General features: G+C 40.0%; 1 protein-coding gene and 1 non-coding gene across 16 annotated transcripts in view; one reads left to right on the forward strand and one right to left on the reverse strand.

Moving 5' to 3' along the window:
- Window positions 1-13,713, reverse strand: part of LOC109453655 (uncharacterized) — a 106,855-nt gene extending 93,142 nt beyond the window's left edge. For all 12 annotated transcript variants that reach the window (XR_012495133.1, XR_012495131.1, XR_012495132.1 and 9 more), the window contains exon 1: window positions 13,580-13,713. This is a non-coding gene — a transcript (uncharacterized LOC109453655). The remainder of the gene's footprint in view (window positions 1-13,579) is intronic.
- On the forward strand, window positions 12,757-17,917 carry SMIM15 (small integral membrane protein 15). Of its 4 annotated transcripts, none has more exons than XR_012495122.1 (3): window positions 12,757-14,046; window positions 15,349-15,485; window positions 16,369-17,917. XR_012495122.1 is itself a non-coding variant. In XM_019743600.2 (3 exons), exon 3 carries the CDS (start codon window positions 16,381-16,383, stop codon window positions 16,603-16,605), a length of 225 nt encoding a protein of 74 aa, XP_019599159.1. In that variant the 5' UTR covers window positions 13,907-14,046; window positions 15,349-15,485; window positions 16,369-16,380; the 3' UTR covers window positions 16,606-17,917. The 4 variants fall into 4 exon arrangements, 3 of the variants coding, with proteins under 3 accessions (XP_019599159.1, XP_019599150.1, XP_019599168.1); XM_019743600.2 differs by having other exon boundaries at window positions 13,907-14,046; XM_019743609.2 differs by having other exon boundaries at window positions 14,007-14,076.

The raw sequence follows: 17,917 nt of genomic DNA on the forward strand, positions 1-17,917 counted from the left end.
TATAAACTCACGGTTTATAAGATATAGAAGTAAACACAGATATTTGTGTATGCATCTGCCTGCTGAGAGGGATCCAAGCCATGACTCACTAACACTGAGCAAATCAAGCACTCAGATCTTGGTTCCTGAATACCATTTTCCACAAAAAGAAACCAGGGCTCCTTGAAGAAATGGCTGGTTCTAGGGCTGGGGCAGGGAAAGGACAAGGTTACCTTGGAACACGTGGTTGTACCGAAAAGGAAGGGCTCCAAGAATGGTGAGGACAAGGCACAATGGGGCTCCTGACACACACGGGACACATTCTGGGGTAACACTGCTCAAATCTGGGACAATTAAAACATCGAAGTAAATAATGATAGCAATGGATTTTAATATGTTGACTAAGAATCTATTAAGTCCATCAGTTATAAATAAATAAATGAACTGGGGAGAAGGGAGAACACTTCCTTTTATTAGAATATCAACTAACAAATACAGATGGAACGATGGAGTTAGACAATCAGTCCCTCACTTGGACGGGGCCTGGGAGGAGGGGCAGGTGTGTGTCCCGCAGTCAAGCATTCAGTCTCTATGGGGCCCAGTTACGTTCCAAGAGCTGTTTCTCAACAGACATACAGTTACCTGCTGCAGATGGCCTGAGCTTGCCCTAGAATCCCAGGCCTGTGTGGGGATCTCCCACTGGACTCGCCATAGATTCCACACGGCATCTTTTCCCACCACTGACACCACTGCAGTCTGCTGGATCCTGTGGTCCGAGGGCCAGTCAAGCAGGCTTGCCCTGAAGCCTGGAACCGTTGCACAGCCCTTTCCTGCTCTGGGCCCCTTTCAAAGCTGGCAGCCTTCCAAGTCACTTGGTGTGTGAAGCAGAGCATTATTCCAAGTTGTATGATGTGTTGCCTCCAGAAGCAAACGAGGCCTACGAAGTGCTCCACTTCCTTCTTCATGGCAGGGGCTACATGAGGCAGTGATTTGTCTTTCACGCCGGAGGGGCGATCCTGGCACTTCCCTGACGACGGCACCTCTAGAAACTGTGGCTCGTCCCTGAGTGTCCCATCCTCTGGAGTGCGTGTATCTTACCGAGGCCGTCAGCATACTAGCCACCCCTTGCTCATTCGTCCGATTGGCATGTCGTCAAGAAAATGGACCAGTGTGGGGTTCTAAGGGCAAGTTAGGCGGTCCCTGTTTCTTCATACCATATTGTGACTGAGGATGGGAGAGCTAACACAGCCCTGAGGCAAAACTCAGTCTAAAGGAACATTGCTCACTGTACTTAGTGTATGAGAAGCATTTCTGATCCTCTTTTCCAACTGGAATGGAAAAAACCCCAACTCGTTGCCAAATCCATGACGTAGCACGTATCCGAGGCCTCCTTAACGTGTTCCAGCACTGAGCCCAGCACACAGCAGCTGTGGGCAGGGTTATTACTTGGTTTAGTCAGCAGTAGTCTACAGTCAGACCCCAGGATCCATCCAGTTTCTTTAGTGCCCAGATGAGCAAATTAAAGAGATCGGACTGGGACTAGCACCCCTATATCCTTTAGGTCTTAAATAGTGGCACTAATGCCATTATTCCCCCAGGATACAATATTGTGCCTGATTCACTACCGTGGCAGGAGTGGGCTGGCAGTTTCAAAGGGTTGCATTTGGTAATCCCCACTTTTACAACTCCTACTCCACAAACCAGGGACCTAATATGGCAGTTACTCCAGTAACTGCCACATATATAAACTCCAATTACACACTTGGAGACTAGAAAATGACCACTGGGTGGGTGCACGGACCCAGTGGGCCCACTGTCAGACAAACTTTAGCCAGAACACCTGGTCTGATAGTCTCCCATTCTAGTAGGAAGGCCATGATGTTGTTTTAGATCTCTGAGTATCAGTATCAACACAGATTCTGTAACCAACAGTCCTCAAACCACCTGCGTTTTCCCCTTCCCCCATGTAATAGATGGCCATAGAGCCCTGAAAACTGTCTTAGGTCTGGGCACTGAGCAAGAGATGACTTTTTATTGCAGTGACTGCCCTCAGCCTTCTGCCCCTCTATTCTTGCTTTTTATGGTAGTAGGTGTTTTGCCCCAGGGAGACTATGCTCTATTAGCTGTCTCCACAACTCCTTGTAGGTCAAGCTCCTTTGGCTGCAAGAATGACCTTGCCAGTCATTATGGTAATTATGGCCTTCGAGCTTCTGGCACTTCATCAACACCACTGGCCTCTATTACTTCAGGGCTCTGTTATTCTCACAGATATTAATGAGCCAACTTTGTGGCAGCTTCTCCTCCCTTCATCACTGCCCTGGAGAGAAGACACATCAAAGTTCTTAGGAAGCCAGTACCTCTCTCACCAGCGCCCCATGGCCTTGGGCGGATGGTATATCCTCTGGGCCCTCTCACGGGCACAGTCCTTGGAGGGATCTTCTGGTCTTATCTAGTACATCCCTTCCTGCAGGTCCACTTCCCTCAGCTTCTTTATTTCTTCCTCTACAATCTGCCAGAGCAACTCAGACATTTTTCTCTTTGCTGAGAAGTGGCTGCTTTTTCCCCATTTCTAAAAGCCACCCCATTAGAAGGTTTCCCCCCACCACTGGGGTCTGTCTCAGTCAGTGTGGGCTGCTGTAACAGCATATCATAGAGCAAGTGGCTTAAACAACACTTTTCACAGTTCTGGAGGCTGGGAAGTCCAGGATCAAGGTGCTGGCAGATGTGGTGCCTGGTGAGAGCCCACTTCCTGATTCATAGACGCTTTTTGCTGTGGTCACATGGGGGAAGGGACAGGGAGCGCTCTAGGACTCCTGTCAGAAGGCACTAATCCCACCAGCCATTAAAGCTCCCCTCACATGACCTCATCCCCGCCCAAAAGCCCCGCTTTCCAATACCATCACAATAGGGATTAAGTTTCAACATATGAATTTGGGGGAGACACAAATATTCAGTCTACAGCAGGATTCTTGCAAGGGCATTAAATACTCCACACCTGAGAAAGCACCCCCAAGCCAATGAATTCTTATTTATCCAATCTCACAATCTGGCCCCCTGGAACCTTTAAAATCCAATTCCAAGAGTCCTCTTCTGGCTCCTGTCTGAACATGACAGTTAAACCCTACAAAGTTTTAGGGAGAACAGTCCCCTTTGCTGGGATTTAACCCAGTTACTGGCTTGTTGCAAGCCAGGAAAGGAGAAAGGGGGCAGCATAGGGAAGGAGGGCTACTGCCTTGTGGGCAAGAGGCGTCCGCAGCCTCTTCTAGTAAACTGGCTAGTTTTCACTAGAGAAGGGCTACCTCTGGGTCCACAGGGAGCAGCAGGGACATCCCATCCAGACGCCCTCACCCCATGTAGGATCCCAGGTTCCCCACCTGCGCAGACTGCCTTGGCTAAACATTCAATGCTCAAATGTCTCTGGAGCTCTGTGACTCCACAATTAGCCAGTTCTTCAGCTGCCCTTCCACTCCAGGTGATAGGACATCGTTATAAGCTACCAGAGGCTCTTCAGCTCGCACACTTAGCTATTTAACTGCGTGTTAACAGCTGTTTCTCATTTTCCTACTGCAGTGCTTCAATACAACCTGGGAGGAATCAGCCAAGTCTGTTGTCCTTGTAGGTATTATTCCCTTCATATTTCCAAAGACCTGTGTCATCACACCTACCACAGTTCCTCTCCAGTGGGACATTGTCCCAGGTCAACACTGGTGAAACCTTTAGCAATTAACTTGCAGCCTCATGCCTGCGGTGACGAGTACCCCACCTACCAACCAGGGTGGCATCTGCATGTCAGGTATTGTGTGAGCCTGTCCCAAATCCAAATGTTACTATCCCAGAAGCCGAGATGGGATTAAATGTGTACGATTTTTATCAGGGAAAATATCTGTGGGAGATAATGGGGAGGGAGCTGGGTGAGGCTGGTGGACTGTCACACCATGATGGGAGTCTGACCGTGTGTGAGAGAGGGCAGGAAGGTTGGGTGGAAGTGTCCCAGACTGCCATGTAGTCCCAGGCAGGCTTGGCAAGGCGATGCGGGCAGGCCTTGAGCCCTCGCTGGCCATCAGAAGTGTCTCCCAGAAATAGGCCTGCCTTAGCATCTCTGTCATGCTCAGTCACTGAGCTGTGAAAGAGGAAGGTTTTGGCACAAATGAAGTGACGGATTTCGGAGCACAGCGGCGGGGGCCCTTGGTCAATTAAGCTACTTGGAGTGAGGGTCTGTGAGATGCATTCTCAGAGCTGCCTCATCATCTAGCAAGAGGCAGAGCTGGAATTCAAACCAGGTACTTTGGTTCCAGAGACTATACTATAAGCACTGCACTAAGAATGCAGTTCTTAGTGCTGCAGAGGTCTGAAATAAATGGTTCTCTATCACGTCAAATATTTATATGGCAGGTTGAGCCAGACTGGTAAAAATCATTAGGCTCCTCTAAGGAGTTTGTACTTCATTCTATAGACTATAAAGTGGGGAGAGGGGCACATCACAGATTAATGTATATGAATGTATTTCGTATGCACTGCATACATACATAAATCATTTATAGACACATATGTAGCTTTAGTTTCCTGTGGTATACAAAGTTTTAGCAGACTTGAAAACAGCTGCAACAAACAGTGATTCCAGGACTGCATATATGGTAAGATGTATCACCCTGCATATATGGTAAGGTTGTCAGAAAGTGCTGACAAAGCATTCATACCTTTTAGGACATAAAAATTTGAAAGAAACATGGACTCAGAGAAGTTCATTTTCCATCAGTCTTTATAAAATCTTAGTATGTTACAAGGCAACCAAAATTCATTTAGTTTTTACTATTTTATTACCAGTATTGAAAACCATCTTCTATTTTTATGCAGAGGCACTCTTTCCACTTATACTCTGTGTCAAACAGGCATCTAGAAGCTAACTGAGGAACTTAACAATTATTTAGCACTTAATGTCCTGGAACTCTGAGTAAGCTCCCAACAATCAATTTACAAATGAATTTCATAGAATACAACGTTTTATAAAAAGGAAGCTACGTGTTTATTCATTAACTAGTGTTGCGAAAAACAGGTATCATTAACTCTATTTTATGGACATGGGAAGCTAGGCACTGAAATATTAAATGATTTTTTTGGTTCACATAACAAGATCAAATATGAACTTAGAACTAGAGATTAAATCAGAATCTTATACACCTATATTCATTAATAATATAAGTCTACAACTACAGTATAGTCCTACAACAAAACATTAAAACCTAGAGATAATAAAAATCTCAAGAGAATATCGGTCCAACTTTCTGTATGAAAGCAGGTATTGTTGTCTGTTACAGAGATGAAAAATTAGTTGATCAAGGACAAATCTAAAAATTAAGGAAAACTCCAAATTCAAAGCCTCCAGAAACGCATGATGTGCAGCACTATTATTTATTATATTTCAAGAGGAGATCTGTGACTCAGAATGGAATTTTCAGATTTCAGATGATTTCACTTCCTAACTTAGAGCCTGAAAACATAAACTGTAAACTCAGCAAAGGCAACTTATGAATTTGGGATTAGGATATGTCTCTAAATGACGGTTTAAGGAACTATATTTATAGTCTGGCATGAGTAAGTTTTTGTTCACTTTTTAAACCAGATGCCAAATACACACATTATATAGCCATTAAAGGCACAAACTAGCTTTTAGAATTAGACTTGGGGATGCAATTCCAAATAATGATTTCCAGTTTCCCTAGTTCTGAGTAATACGGTTATAATACAATTTTAAAATAAACATAACAGTTAGAATACAAAACTTTGAAATAAACATGAAAATTAGAATTAAAATAAACATAAAAATCAGAAATAAAATAAACATAAAATTTAGAATTTTGCTAGCAAATAGCTATTTGTTATTTGTCAAAAGTATAGAGTTCTGAATTTCAAACACTTGACCTACAAACTATACCATGACTTATTTCACCAAGAACTTGAGGTATATCACTTCATGAACATATACGATGATAGATACAGGATATCTGTCCTAGGAAAAATATACTTAAAAGAAATGTAAGTATGCAGGTCAGGATGGATGTTAAACATGAATTTCAAACTTGGCTCCTGAGCTTCCTGACAGTCAAATAAAAGGGAGGTAAAGTTCTTACTATCAAAAAGTGGCTTCCAGATCGAAACCATAAAACTCCTAGAAGAAAACATAGGTAGTAAACTCTTTAACATAGCTCTTAGTAATATTTCTTTTAGATATATCTCCTCGGGCAAGGGAAACAAAAGAAAAAATAAATGGGACAATATCAAACTAAAATGTTTTTGCACAGCAAAGGAAACCACCAACAAAACAAAAAGGCCATCTACTCAATGGGAGAAGGTATTCATCAATGATACATCAATAAGGGGTTACTATCCATAATACATAAAGAACTCATACAACTTAACACTAGAAAAACAAACAATCCGATTAAAAAATAGGCAGAGGACCTGAACAGACATACTAAGAGGACATACAGATGGCCAATAGACATATAAAAAGATGTTTGATGCCACTAATCATCAGAGAAATGCAAAATTAAAATCACCATATCACCTCACACCTGTCAGAATGGCCATCATCAATAAATCAACAAAAACAAGAGTTGGAGAGGATGTGGAGAACAGGGAACCTTTGTGTACTGTTGGTGGGGTTGTAAATTGGTGCAGCCACTATGAAAAACAGTATGGAGATTTCTCAAAAAATTAAACATATAACTGTATGACCCTGCAGTTCTACGTCTGGGTATTTATTTGAAGAAATCCAAAACACTAATGTGAAAAGATATATCCATCCCTATATTCACTGCAGTATTATCTACAACAGCCAAGATATGGAAGCAACCTAAGTGCCCATCAACAGATAACTGGAGTCATATATATATATATATATATATTACTCGGCCATAAAAAAGAACAAAATCTTCTCATTTGTGATGCATGGACCTAGAGGGTATTATGTTAAGTGAAATAAGTCAGACAGAGAAAGACAAATATCATATGATTTGACTTATACGTGAAATCTAAAAAGCAAAATAAATGAACAAACGAATAGACACAGACTCAGATACAGAGAACAAACTGATGGCTGCCAGGTTGGGGAGAGGGGTTGAGGGAGTGGGTTAAAAAGGTGAAGGAATTAAAAAGTACAAACTGGCAGTTATAATATAGTCACAGGATGCAGTACAGCATAGGGAATATGGTCAATAATATTGTAATAACTATATATAATGCAAAGTCGGGAACCACATGATTTCACACATATGTAGGATATAAAACTGAGAGCAACAAATGAACAAGACAAACAAACAAGCAAAAACTCAGAGACACAGACAATAGTTTAGTGGTTACCAGAGGGTAAGGAGGGAGGGCAGGCAGTAGAAGAGGGTAAAAGGGGTCAAATACATGGTGATGGAAGGAGAACTGACTCTGGGTGGTGAGCACACAATGCAATATATAGATGCTGTATTACAGAATTGTACATTTGAAACCTATGCAATTTTATTAATGAATGTCATACCAATAAATTGAAAAAAAAAAGTAGTTACCAGGGTTCAGGTCAAATTTTTATCCTACAAAATTGCTAATCAATCATGATATCAGGAAGGCACAGAGAAAATACCAATTGATGTTTAGCTACAGGTGATCCCATGGGAATTCTGCCACTTATTTTTATCAATAAAGACTCAGAAAAGACCCTGAATAGGCAAAGCAATATTGAGAGAGAGCAAAGTTGGATGTATCATGTTACCTGATATCAAAATATACTACAAGGCTGTAAGTAATAAAAATAGCATGGTACTGGCATAAAAACAGACACAAAGATAAATGGAACAGAATAGAAAGCCCAGAAATAAACCTACACTTATACGTGAATTACTCTAATACAAAGGAGGCAAGAATATACAATGAGGTAAAGACAGTCTCTTCAATAAGTGGTACCGAGAAAACTGGACAGATACAAGCAAAAAAATGAAACTAGATCACTTTCTTTCACCATAGACAAACATAAATTGGATTAAAAGTTTAAATGTAAGACTTGAAATGATAAAACTCCTAGAAGAAAACACAGGCAGTAAACTCTCTGACGTTGCTCTTAGCCAAATATTTTTGGATATGTCTACTTGGACAAGGGAAACAAAAGGAAAAATAAACAAAACGAAATACATCAAACTAAAAAGTTTTGCAAACTGAAGGAAACCATCAACAAAACAAAAAGACAACCTCCTGAACGGGAGACGATATTTGCCAATGATATATCCGATAAGGGGTTAATATCCAAAAATGTAGAACTCATATAACTTAACAAAAACAAAACAAACAAACCAAAAAAACAAAAAAAAAACCCAAATTAAATAGGCAGAGAATCTGAATAGACATTTCTCCAAAGAGAACATACAGATGGTCAACAGATATATGAAAAGGTGCTCAATGTCATTGGTCATTGGAGAAATGCAAATTAAAACCACAATGAGATATCACCTCACACCTGTCAGAATGGCTATATCAATGAATCAACAAACAAGTACTGGTGAGGATGTGGAGAAAAGGGAACCCTTGTGTACTACTAGTAGGATTGTAAATTGGTGCCGCCACCATGGAAAACAGTATGGAGGTTTCTCAAAAAATTAATTATCTTATGACCCAGCAATTCCACTTCTGGGTATTTATCCAAAGAAATCCAAAACACTAATTCAAAAAGACATATGCATCCGTATGTTCACTGCAGCATTATTTACAATAGCCAAAATATGGAAGTGATCTGAGTGTTCACTGACAGACGAATGGATAAAGATGTGCTACATAATGAGGGTGCCAAAAACATATATACATGACTTGTATTCATGTTTTGTTATCGGTATATATTGAACATTACAATTTTAATACAGTTTTTTCCTTTCTTAAAATGTGTATACCTTTTTTGGGCACCTTCTGTATATATAATGGACTACTACTCAGCCATAAAAAAGAAATCTTCCCATTTGTGACAACATGGATGGGCCTACAGGGTATTATGCTAAATGCAATAAGTCAGATTGAGAAAGGCTCATACATATAGGGAACAAATTGATGGTTGTCAGATGTAAGGAGGTTGGACAGAAGGGTGAAAAAGGTGAAAGGAATTAATAAGTACAAATTGGTAGTTACAAAATAGTCACGGGGATGTAAAGCACAGCATAGGGAATATAGTCAATGATATTGTAATAACTATGTATTGTGTCAGATGGGTACTAGACTTATCAGGGTGATTACTTCATACGATACATGTGTCTAATCACTATGTTGTACACCTGAAACTAACATAATATTGTATGTCGACTGTAATTGAAATATAAATTTAAAAATAAAATTAAAAAAAAAATTTTTAAAGTGGCTTCCCAAACTTTTTTAGAACCACTTTCTAACATTATCTTATATAAAAAGCATGATATGACACAAAGAACAATGTCCTTGACAACAGAGCAAATACAGTCAACATGTTTTATATGGTTACTTTGAGTAGCTTGCTTAGATGAAGGGTGAAGGTATGAAATTAAAATGCTACTCAGTGAAGGTGATGCCTGTAGGGGCTGCTTTTGCAATACATACTGCTTTTACACTGAAGAATTCAGATGTACGGGTTAGTTTTCCCAATTGGACAGCAATTCTTATTTAATGGCTAGGAGATCCCACATCAGAAATAAAAGGGGGCTTGACATGGCTAATATATCACTTAGGGATAGGCCTAATAATCGAAACTCTAGATTCAGCTGGAAAGCTTAAGTGTGTCTCACAACTTTAACAGGACTGCAACCAAGGCTTCCGAAGAATTTGCTGGAAATTTTACCACTTTAAAGGGTGCGCTCTAAGTACAAGGAATTAGTTTGCTGCAAATGCATGTATGTAGTACATTCTGGAGATATAGAATTGTAAAGATAAAGCATTTCAGTGTTCAAAAGCAGAAATACCCAATTTTCAGCATTAAGTAAAAAGAATTCTATAAACTACCCAAAGCAGCAATGTATAACCAACCACCTGTACTGACTGTGCTCAAACACAGTAAAATGTTTCTCAAATGCATGGAAAAGGCCAGGGGCAGCAAGGAATAATCAAGAAGAGAAGCATCTGCTATCTAATTCCAGTATTTTTTCCTGCAATCTGCATTGGGAATCATAAAGCTGAAAAACATCTAGAGAGGGCATCTAGCCTGCATATACACTCATACCCCATTTTCAAATACCAAGATCTCTGTTTAGATCTCTTGTTCTTGTTCTTATCTGCTTGTCCTTATCTTAAATCTTAGCACCTGTACAGTCAAGAACTAATTCCTTTTAGCTTATCAATGAAGATGATGAATCACATTGTTCCTTGTACATACTTTTACATACTTGGAAATCATTAATCAACTAGTCTTCCCTTATTAACAGGCTAACCACAATTATTTTTACCTTTCCCCAAACATCTTACTTGCTAATCTTTAGATTTCTTCTTACTGGGGCATCCCTTATTACTTTCAGAACATATTGCAACAGTTTGGTACTTTAATATGAGCTTCACAAATTCCCAGGATTTAGATTATTTCATGGTTTGTTCAAACACTAACAGTTTCATTTGTAATTAGCAATGCTATATCTTGGAATCAATTATGCAAAACAATATTCTAGGTACTGGGGTAACAAATCTCATATGGCTTACATTCTAGTGGGAAAAACAGACAATAAACCAGTAAACAAATAAGACGTCAAATTGAGGTACTGTGAAAAAAATTAAAGTGTTAGGGATAGAAAGGGCTTTTCTGAGGAGAAAGGAAGGCAGTAGCCCTGCAAAGATATAATAATAATGTTCCGAGCAATTTTTGACTAAAGTAGGTTTAACTAGTTATTCTGCTATATGTTTCTATGCATTCCTTCTGCATTACATATCCTTGTACTGCTCCCTACTGAACCTTCTTGTTATTTTGAAGACTAATTCTCTTTTAAAAGCATTTCATTACCTCCTTAAATGGTGTATCCCATAAGGTTTTAAGAAGGATGCCTTCTAATTTAAACAAGTATTTCATGATATTAGCTAATTATTTAGTTTAGGATGTGTCTCCACCACATTACATTTAACAATGGGTAAAAATAACAATATTTGGAAAAAAAAATTCTTTGTGCTACTGGATAGGACTAAATGAACTTTCTAGAAAATAATTTGGTGATACTTTGTAGGCAAAACAGGCTTGAAAGCAAATAGGCAGAGTATGACCCATTTAGAAGATGAGGTTGAACAGAGGATGGAAGATGGAGTGAATCACTGATCGGTTGGTCTAATAGTGAAAGGGCCCAACAGAAAAATAGAGGTTGGCAGACAGGTCATGTATGTGAAATGAAGAGGCAAATCAACCGGCAAGGTTGGGAGAGAACATTCTGTACCTCAACAGCTCTTTGAGACATGCTGCCACCACCTGGGCAATAGGCAATTTTGAAGTATGGGAAGATTTCAGTTGTGATTATCAGTTAATTAACAATTACAGATTTAAAAAACATACTTTAATTTTATGAAATCAGCATTTTTTTGTCAAGTCTTTGGACATTAAAAAAGAACAGGGATTTTGGCAGATGTCTTTAGAATCCTGCTCTACTTTTTAAGTCTCTGGTTCCGTAACTGTAAAATGGGTACCAGAATACTATTTCGTCAAGTTTAGATTATTATAATAGAATCTTATTCAGGTTTCACTCATTCACAATTTTGACATGAGTCAGAGTCAAATGAAACTTTTTAGCATCCAAGGGAAAAATACTCTGAAACAAACACATGACAAAGACTAGGAATTACCTTTCTAAGAGGAAAAAAAACTTAGAATTTTGTAAGAGTCCATTTTCAAAATATAATTGCAATAGAGCAACTAGTTTGGACGGGGCTGGTGGTGTGCTATGCTACACAGAAATTATTCTTATACAAAGATAAACCCTCCTTCATTAATTGTGTTAAGGTTTAGTTCATTTGGCTAGTTATGTGAATAAGATTTTATTTCTTAAAAATAAATACAAGCAGACTTTATGTCCTTGTTATTCTAAGCTGGATTTCTGCAGACGTTTGAGAATAAAAACCCAATTAAGGATCTTTTCAAATAAAGAATAGGACCTTAAGAAAACTGGCAACGATGTTTCCACTAAATTCCTTATTTTGATTCTGCTTATGAAACATAAGTTAGAAAAATGGCCAAACCCAGTCCAACTGACAGAATTTTAAAGTTGAAAGAACACCAGAGATGACATACTACGCTTTCCACAAATAGAAGAGGAAACAGGCTGAGAGTGACTTATCAAAGGATACAGATCAGCAGAGACAAGTAAATCTCAACTCACAAGGTAAGACTCTCACTACAGGAAGAACCAATCTTGACACCGTGTCTCATTAAGGCAATGCAGGTTGCATTAAGAAGCTCAGCTCTGGCAACCCTATGCCATTCCTGGGCTTGCAGCCTGCTCTGGAACGAGAAGCTAGCTCAGGAATTCTAGCCTGTGAAGGGCATGGTCTACACTAGAGCCAAAGAGCTATGGAGGCTTACTTCTTACGTGTCTTTTCTTCTGGCTCAAAACTCATGCCTTTAAAGGGATGCAGCAGAGCAAGTAATTGGGAACATTGTCTCTCCACAATTAAAGTAAAACTCACACACCTTGGCCTCTGGAATGAAGGATGTTAAAATAAATTCTGACCTCCTCACCTCCTGGAATGCCTATTTGGGCAAGTTTTTTAAAAAATCACATAAAGTTACCTTCAGCAAGTCAAGCTTTCAGTACACACAGCCCAGCGACTGAGTCTGCTTTTTCTGGCTACTACAGGTACAGGCTAGGTCCAAGCAGCCCAAGCTCTGAAACCATCATCCAAGTGTTCAAACAAGAATGAGTAAGAAAACAACTGCTACTAATACAACATACAAACATTAACACATGCCCAACGAACAGTATTTTAGATCATTAGATTATTTGCCAAAAGCCTGTTCCCTAGTAAATAATAGTTACTGTTGTTATACCTAAACTAGTTATACATGTCACAGCTTGCTCCTCAAAGGGAACATTCTATAGTCTTTCAAGAATAAAAACCTGCTTTATTTGGCATACAACAGTGAAGAGGTCTTGCAACATTTGCAGAAGTAGTCAAACAGCAGTTCCTTGCAAGCAATCAGAAATTTGGTCACCAACCAAACCAGAGCTAATCTCTCAGCTCCTGTAGATTTAGAAGACTATTAACGCACTCCTTCTGCTTGTTGACTTTTGCGTCCCTTCATTTGTGTATTGAAAGAACAAGTGCCTCTGTGGGAACTCTATGCCCAGACAGTTTAATTATTTATCGTTTACTTAGGGCAAATATCGATCATTCTTTTGTGAAATGAGTTAGGTTCTTAAATTAAAAACAAACAACAACAAAGAGCCCTCTTCACACAGCATGGCTGCATTTTCCCCTTAATAACAAGATTCAGTGGATCCACCACGGTCCAACTGCTTCTTTGTCTCCTTTACGTGAAGCTTTGACCACTGTCCAACTAGAAGATGAGAGGGGCAAGGGGTGGGGTGTGCACCAGAAGGAACTCGCAAGCATCCTTCAAGAGTCGTTGTGTGACCCTCACCTTGACTTTGGGTGGTTTGTGGGGACCAACTCCTCTCTTGCCGCCGCTCTTTGGTCTCAGTTTCCAGGGACCAACAGACCTCACCCACCCGGGCCCTCCACGAACTGGCTCCAGCAGTTTCCCGGCTGGCCCGGGGGGCAAAGGGAGCGGGCCCTCAGTGGTTCCGGACCCGTTCCCGGAGGCCTTAGCCCCCCGCCAACACCGGCAGGAGGCGCTGCACTCGGGCCCCGAGCCAGAAGCCAGCCCGGGCCGCGACCCCGCGCAGCCCCACCTGCCGCTCCCCGGAAACCCCAGCGCCGCCCCGCCCCCCCGCCTGGCGTCCTGGAAGTCGAGGACCCGGGACCCACGCAGCAATGGCGCAGCCGGAAACTGGGCCCTCAACTTCCTCAGGCCGGATCCCGGCTGGGGCCGACTTGTGGGCGGGGCGGGAAAGCGGGGGCTTCCGCCTTCCTGCTTCCGGCCTGGCGGTGAGTTGCGAGTGGGGGTCCGAGTCCAAGGTCCGGGGCGCGATGCGATGTGGGGGAGGCTGGTGGCGCTTGCTGTGGTGGTTTTGCCCTCGTGCCCGGCAGAGGCGGCCACGGCACCGGGGACGTGCGGTGGCGGGGCCGACCTAGGATTTCCCGGGACCGCCCGCTCTGCACCTCGCAGGGCCCGCGCTCGCCGAGGCCGAGGGTTTAGGGAACGTGGCCCCCCCAGGGTCCGGCGGCCGGGTGGGGTAACGGAGGAGGAATGAGCCGGGTGTGGGGGGGGACATAAGGGAGCGGAAGTGCGGAGGGCTGTGAAGTGCCATCCGTTATCGCTTCTGGCGCGGGTCTCGTCCGGAGATCAAGCCTGGTCAACTCCTTTCGGAAGGGGGAATAAGAATTATCCTGAAAGTGTGGGAAGCGAATGTGTGGGTCCGAAATTGAGGTGCACGGGAGGTTTGTGGCCTCTGGATGATAATTCCTTTTTGTTAATGGCTAAAACTTTGCCAAGAACCAGGCTCCTCACTCCCGTTTTACCCTTTATTGCAAAGTTATTTTGCTTATTTTTGAATTTTGAATGAATGCGTTACGAGGCTGAAGTTGAAACAGATGGCTCTCTCTAGAGCCCAGTTGCGGCTGTGAGAGCGGGGGCGTGTCAGTCGGGGGTGGGGGTGGGGAACCGGGCTAGGATATTTAACAATATCCTGAGCACTGTAGTGTGTCTTCAGTTGAAAATATGAAGAAACCGTAGAAGAATATAATTAAAACCAGTGGCAGTAGTTTCTTGAGGTGATGGGATTGTGGATGATTTATATTTTGATTATCTCTTCTGATTTTTCTGTGAAGAACACGAATTGTATAATAGGGAGGAAAAAAAAACCTTTAAAGAGTAAGGCGAGGTGTTTGACTTTGTAATTATGTACCTAAGCCTGTAAATAGTGGGCATTTTTAGTATAGAAAATTCAAGATCTAGGAATAGATAGGCTGTAACATCAGTGAGCAAACGTCTTTTTATGTCAGTGAGCTTCATAAATAGTTTTATTGTTGAAAGAAGTTATTTAGTAAAGTACATGATCTACAGTGATTAGAATTTTCTTACAGGGCATTTGCAGTTGTAGTAATTCTTTCTTCAAATTAGGAAAAAATTAGATATTAAAATGTCTATAATGTACCAGGCAATTTTACATGTCATTTATAAGTTGCATATATAGAATTTAGAAATTTTCCATTTAAAATTGTATAATTATCCTGTAAGTTGTGCCTTAAACTTTTCATTCTTTCATCTATTCTTTTCAACCCATCCAGTATGTAGAATTTAAACCTTCTCTCAGAAGTGTATAGTAGAGCTAAAGAAGAAGACAACCAACCAAGGGTCATCTGAAATTGTAATTGGCTCACTAATAATCCCAGGACAAAGTTAGAGATCACAACTCAAGCATAAGGTAGATAATTTTTTAAATCCCAACTGAAATTATAAGTGACTGTATATACACTCATTCCTACCCAGGTGTTCTAATTCTCCACTTTGAATAGAGGTTGACACAAACATGAAAGTTTGAAAAGCCTCTGGGGCAAAATACAAAATGTCATTCAAATCCACACTCTCCTCCTGTGCTATGTGGTCCTCCCTTACCAACTCAAAATGGAACAAAATGCATGGCAGCTGTTATGGTTAGCTTTCTCATTATTAAATACATTCTCATTTGTTAAATTGTGTCTTTAAGTAGGAGTCCTCAAAGCTGACAGAGGGCATAAAATAGCATATCACTGTTTGCTTAACGTCTCTTTGCATATGAATGTGGATATTATCATGGCTTCCTTACCCTTTTTATTCCTGGAAAGACTGCCATCCACTACCTCCCTTTCTCCAAGCATTTCACATACTCTGGCTTGTCCTTTCTAAACACCAAATTTGATGATTCATATTTTTGTTAATTAATACTTAGTACTAAGGCTATGTCAAAATAATGACAAATGGGACTCAGCTTTTTCTGGGAATGAATGCATAAAATGCAAGATTCTTACAAAAGTCTGCTGCTAAATAAAATTTGTCTTGACTATAGGAGGCATGTGAGAATGCATGGTCCTTCTGAGTCCACGTGGTTTTTACTTTTATTACCTTCACGTTAAGTGTTACTCTTCTGGTTGTCCTAGTTATTTCTTAACTGGAGATAATTTGTATTAAAATAGTACAAATTAGTACTTTAAAAAAAACATGATTAATGAGAGATTCTGAGTTAACTGATTGTATGATGTAACTTTTTCAAAATCTGATTAACCACAGTCTTTTTCTCTCGTTCTCTTCCCCCACCCCCCTTTCCTAAGACCGCTACAAAGATGTTTGATATAAAGGCTTGGGCTGAGTATGTTGTGGAGTGGGCTGCAGAGGACCCATACGGCTTCCTTACAACAGTCATTTTGGCCCTTACTCCATTGTTTCTAGCAAGTGCTGTACTGTCCTGGAAATTGGCTAAGATGATTGAGGCCAAGGAAAAGGAGCAAAAGAAGAAACAAAAACGCCAAGAAAATATTGCAAAAGCTAAACGACTAAAAAAGGATTGAAGGAATGAACAGGCTCCGCAACCAGAGGAAAATCATTTGGAAAATTATGCAGCTTTGGAAGGAGCCACTGTGCAGCTTTGGAAGGTTTCTTTGGATTTTATGGCAGTATTTAGTAAATGAAGTCTGAGCATATGGAAGAACCATGTTCTGACCTCTACTGTAGCAACTTTTAGGCTTTGGTGTAGAAATCTGTTGACAGTTATTGTAAATTGGCATTTATTATGCTATAATTTCTTTATACCTGATTTAGTCATTTGCCATTTTGAAGCTTAAATACTGAAATGTAAACATTCTGTGGATGAAAAAAAATGACTTTAGATTATGAACTCTTAAATAATGGCTTAATATGGGGTCCTGTTCTGGACAAAGGAAATTAAGAATGTAAAAATCAGAATTGTCCTGAGGTGAAAAGGGTGCTTTGGCTTAAAAGAGATAAAGCATGTTAACTACATCTCTTATCACTATTGCTTATTTCTTAGACTAGAATTATTTCTGGCTTTCTTAAAGCAAAATAATGAGTATTTTCTGCATTTTTCTCAGTTTAGCCTTTGAGATACAGGTAATTTTATCAGACATTCTACATTTTAAAAATCTAATTTTATAAAGAATTCTCTTATTATCTTGACAATGTAGAATACCACCTACTGGACATAACAATTTTTATGTTTATGAATACTGCTGTTTTCTTAGAGATGTCTTATTGAGTAGAGTAACACTGATTTAAAGCTTGCAGTAAAAATGCCAAACCTTGTAGTACTTTGGAACCATTTTATTCTAATTTGTGCTAAGTGGAAATGTGAAGTAGTTAACATGTCTTATCTGATAGTTTGCTGATTATTTAGGTATCACTTTTACTTTTTATTCCATTCTTTGTTTTAATTCATGTGGTAGTGATGTCCTATACTTTTTGATAAAACAGGTTTATGGTGAAAATTAAAATTTCAAATTTCTTTTAAGGAACTCTTAGAGTAACTCATATTTCATTAATGGTAAAGAAAAACTTAATGCTTGCAAAAATTTTGTTTGGCATAGTAATTGGATTAAAAAGGTCAGTTGTCAAAATGTGAATGTTATAATTAGAAATAAGCTAAAGGACATTTCCTTCACTTAAGTAGTATAACTGGAACTTTTTACTTTCAAACTTGGCTTTTATAAATGCATGGTCTAATAATTTCACTCACTGTCAGTATTTAATAGCTTATTAATGTTTCCTCACTTCTGATAATGAATTTTAAATTACAAAAATTGTCTAACAGCTTTAATTTAACAATGAAAGTAGATATGGAAATAAATTTGATACTTTTATAAGGAA

The sequence above is a fragment of the Rhinolophus sinicus genome, linkage group LG03 (assembly GCF_036562045.2).
Source record: "Rhinolophus sinicus isolate RSC01 linkage group LG03, ASM3656204v1, whole genome shotgun sequence".
Taxonomy (NCBI): Eukaryota; Metazoa; Chordata; class Mammalia; order Chiroptera; family Rhinolophidae; genus Rhinolophus; species Rhinolophus sinicus.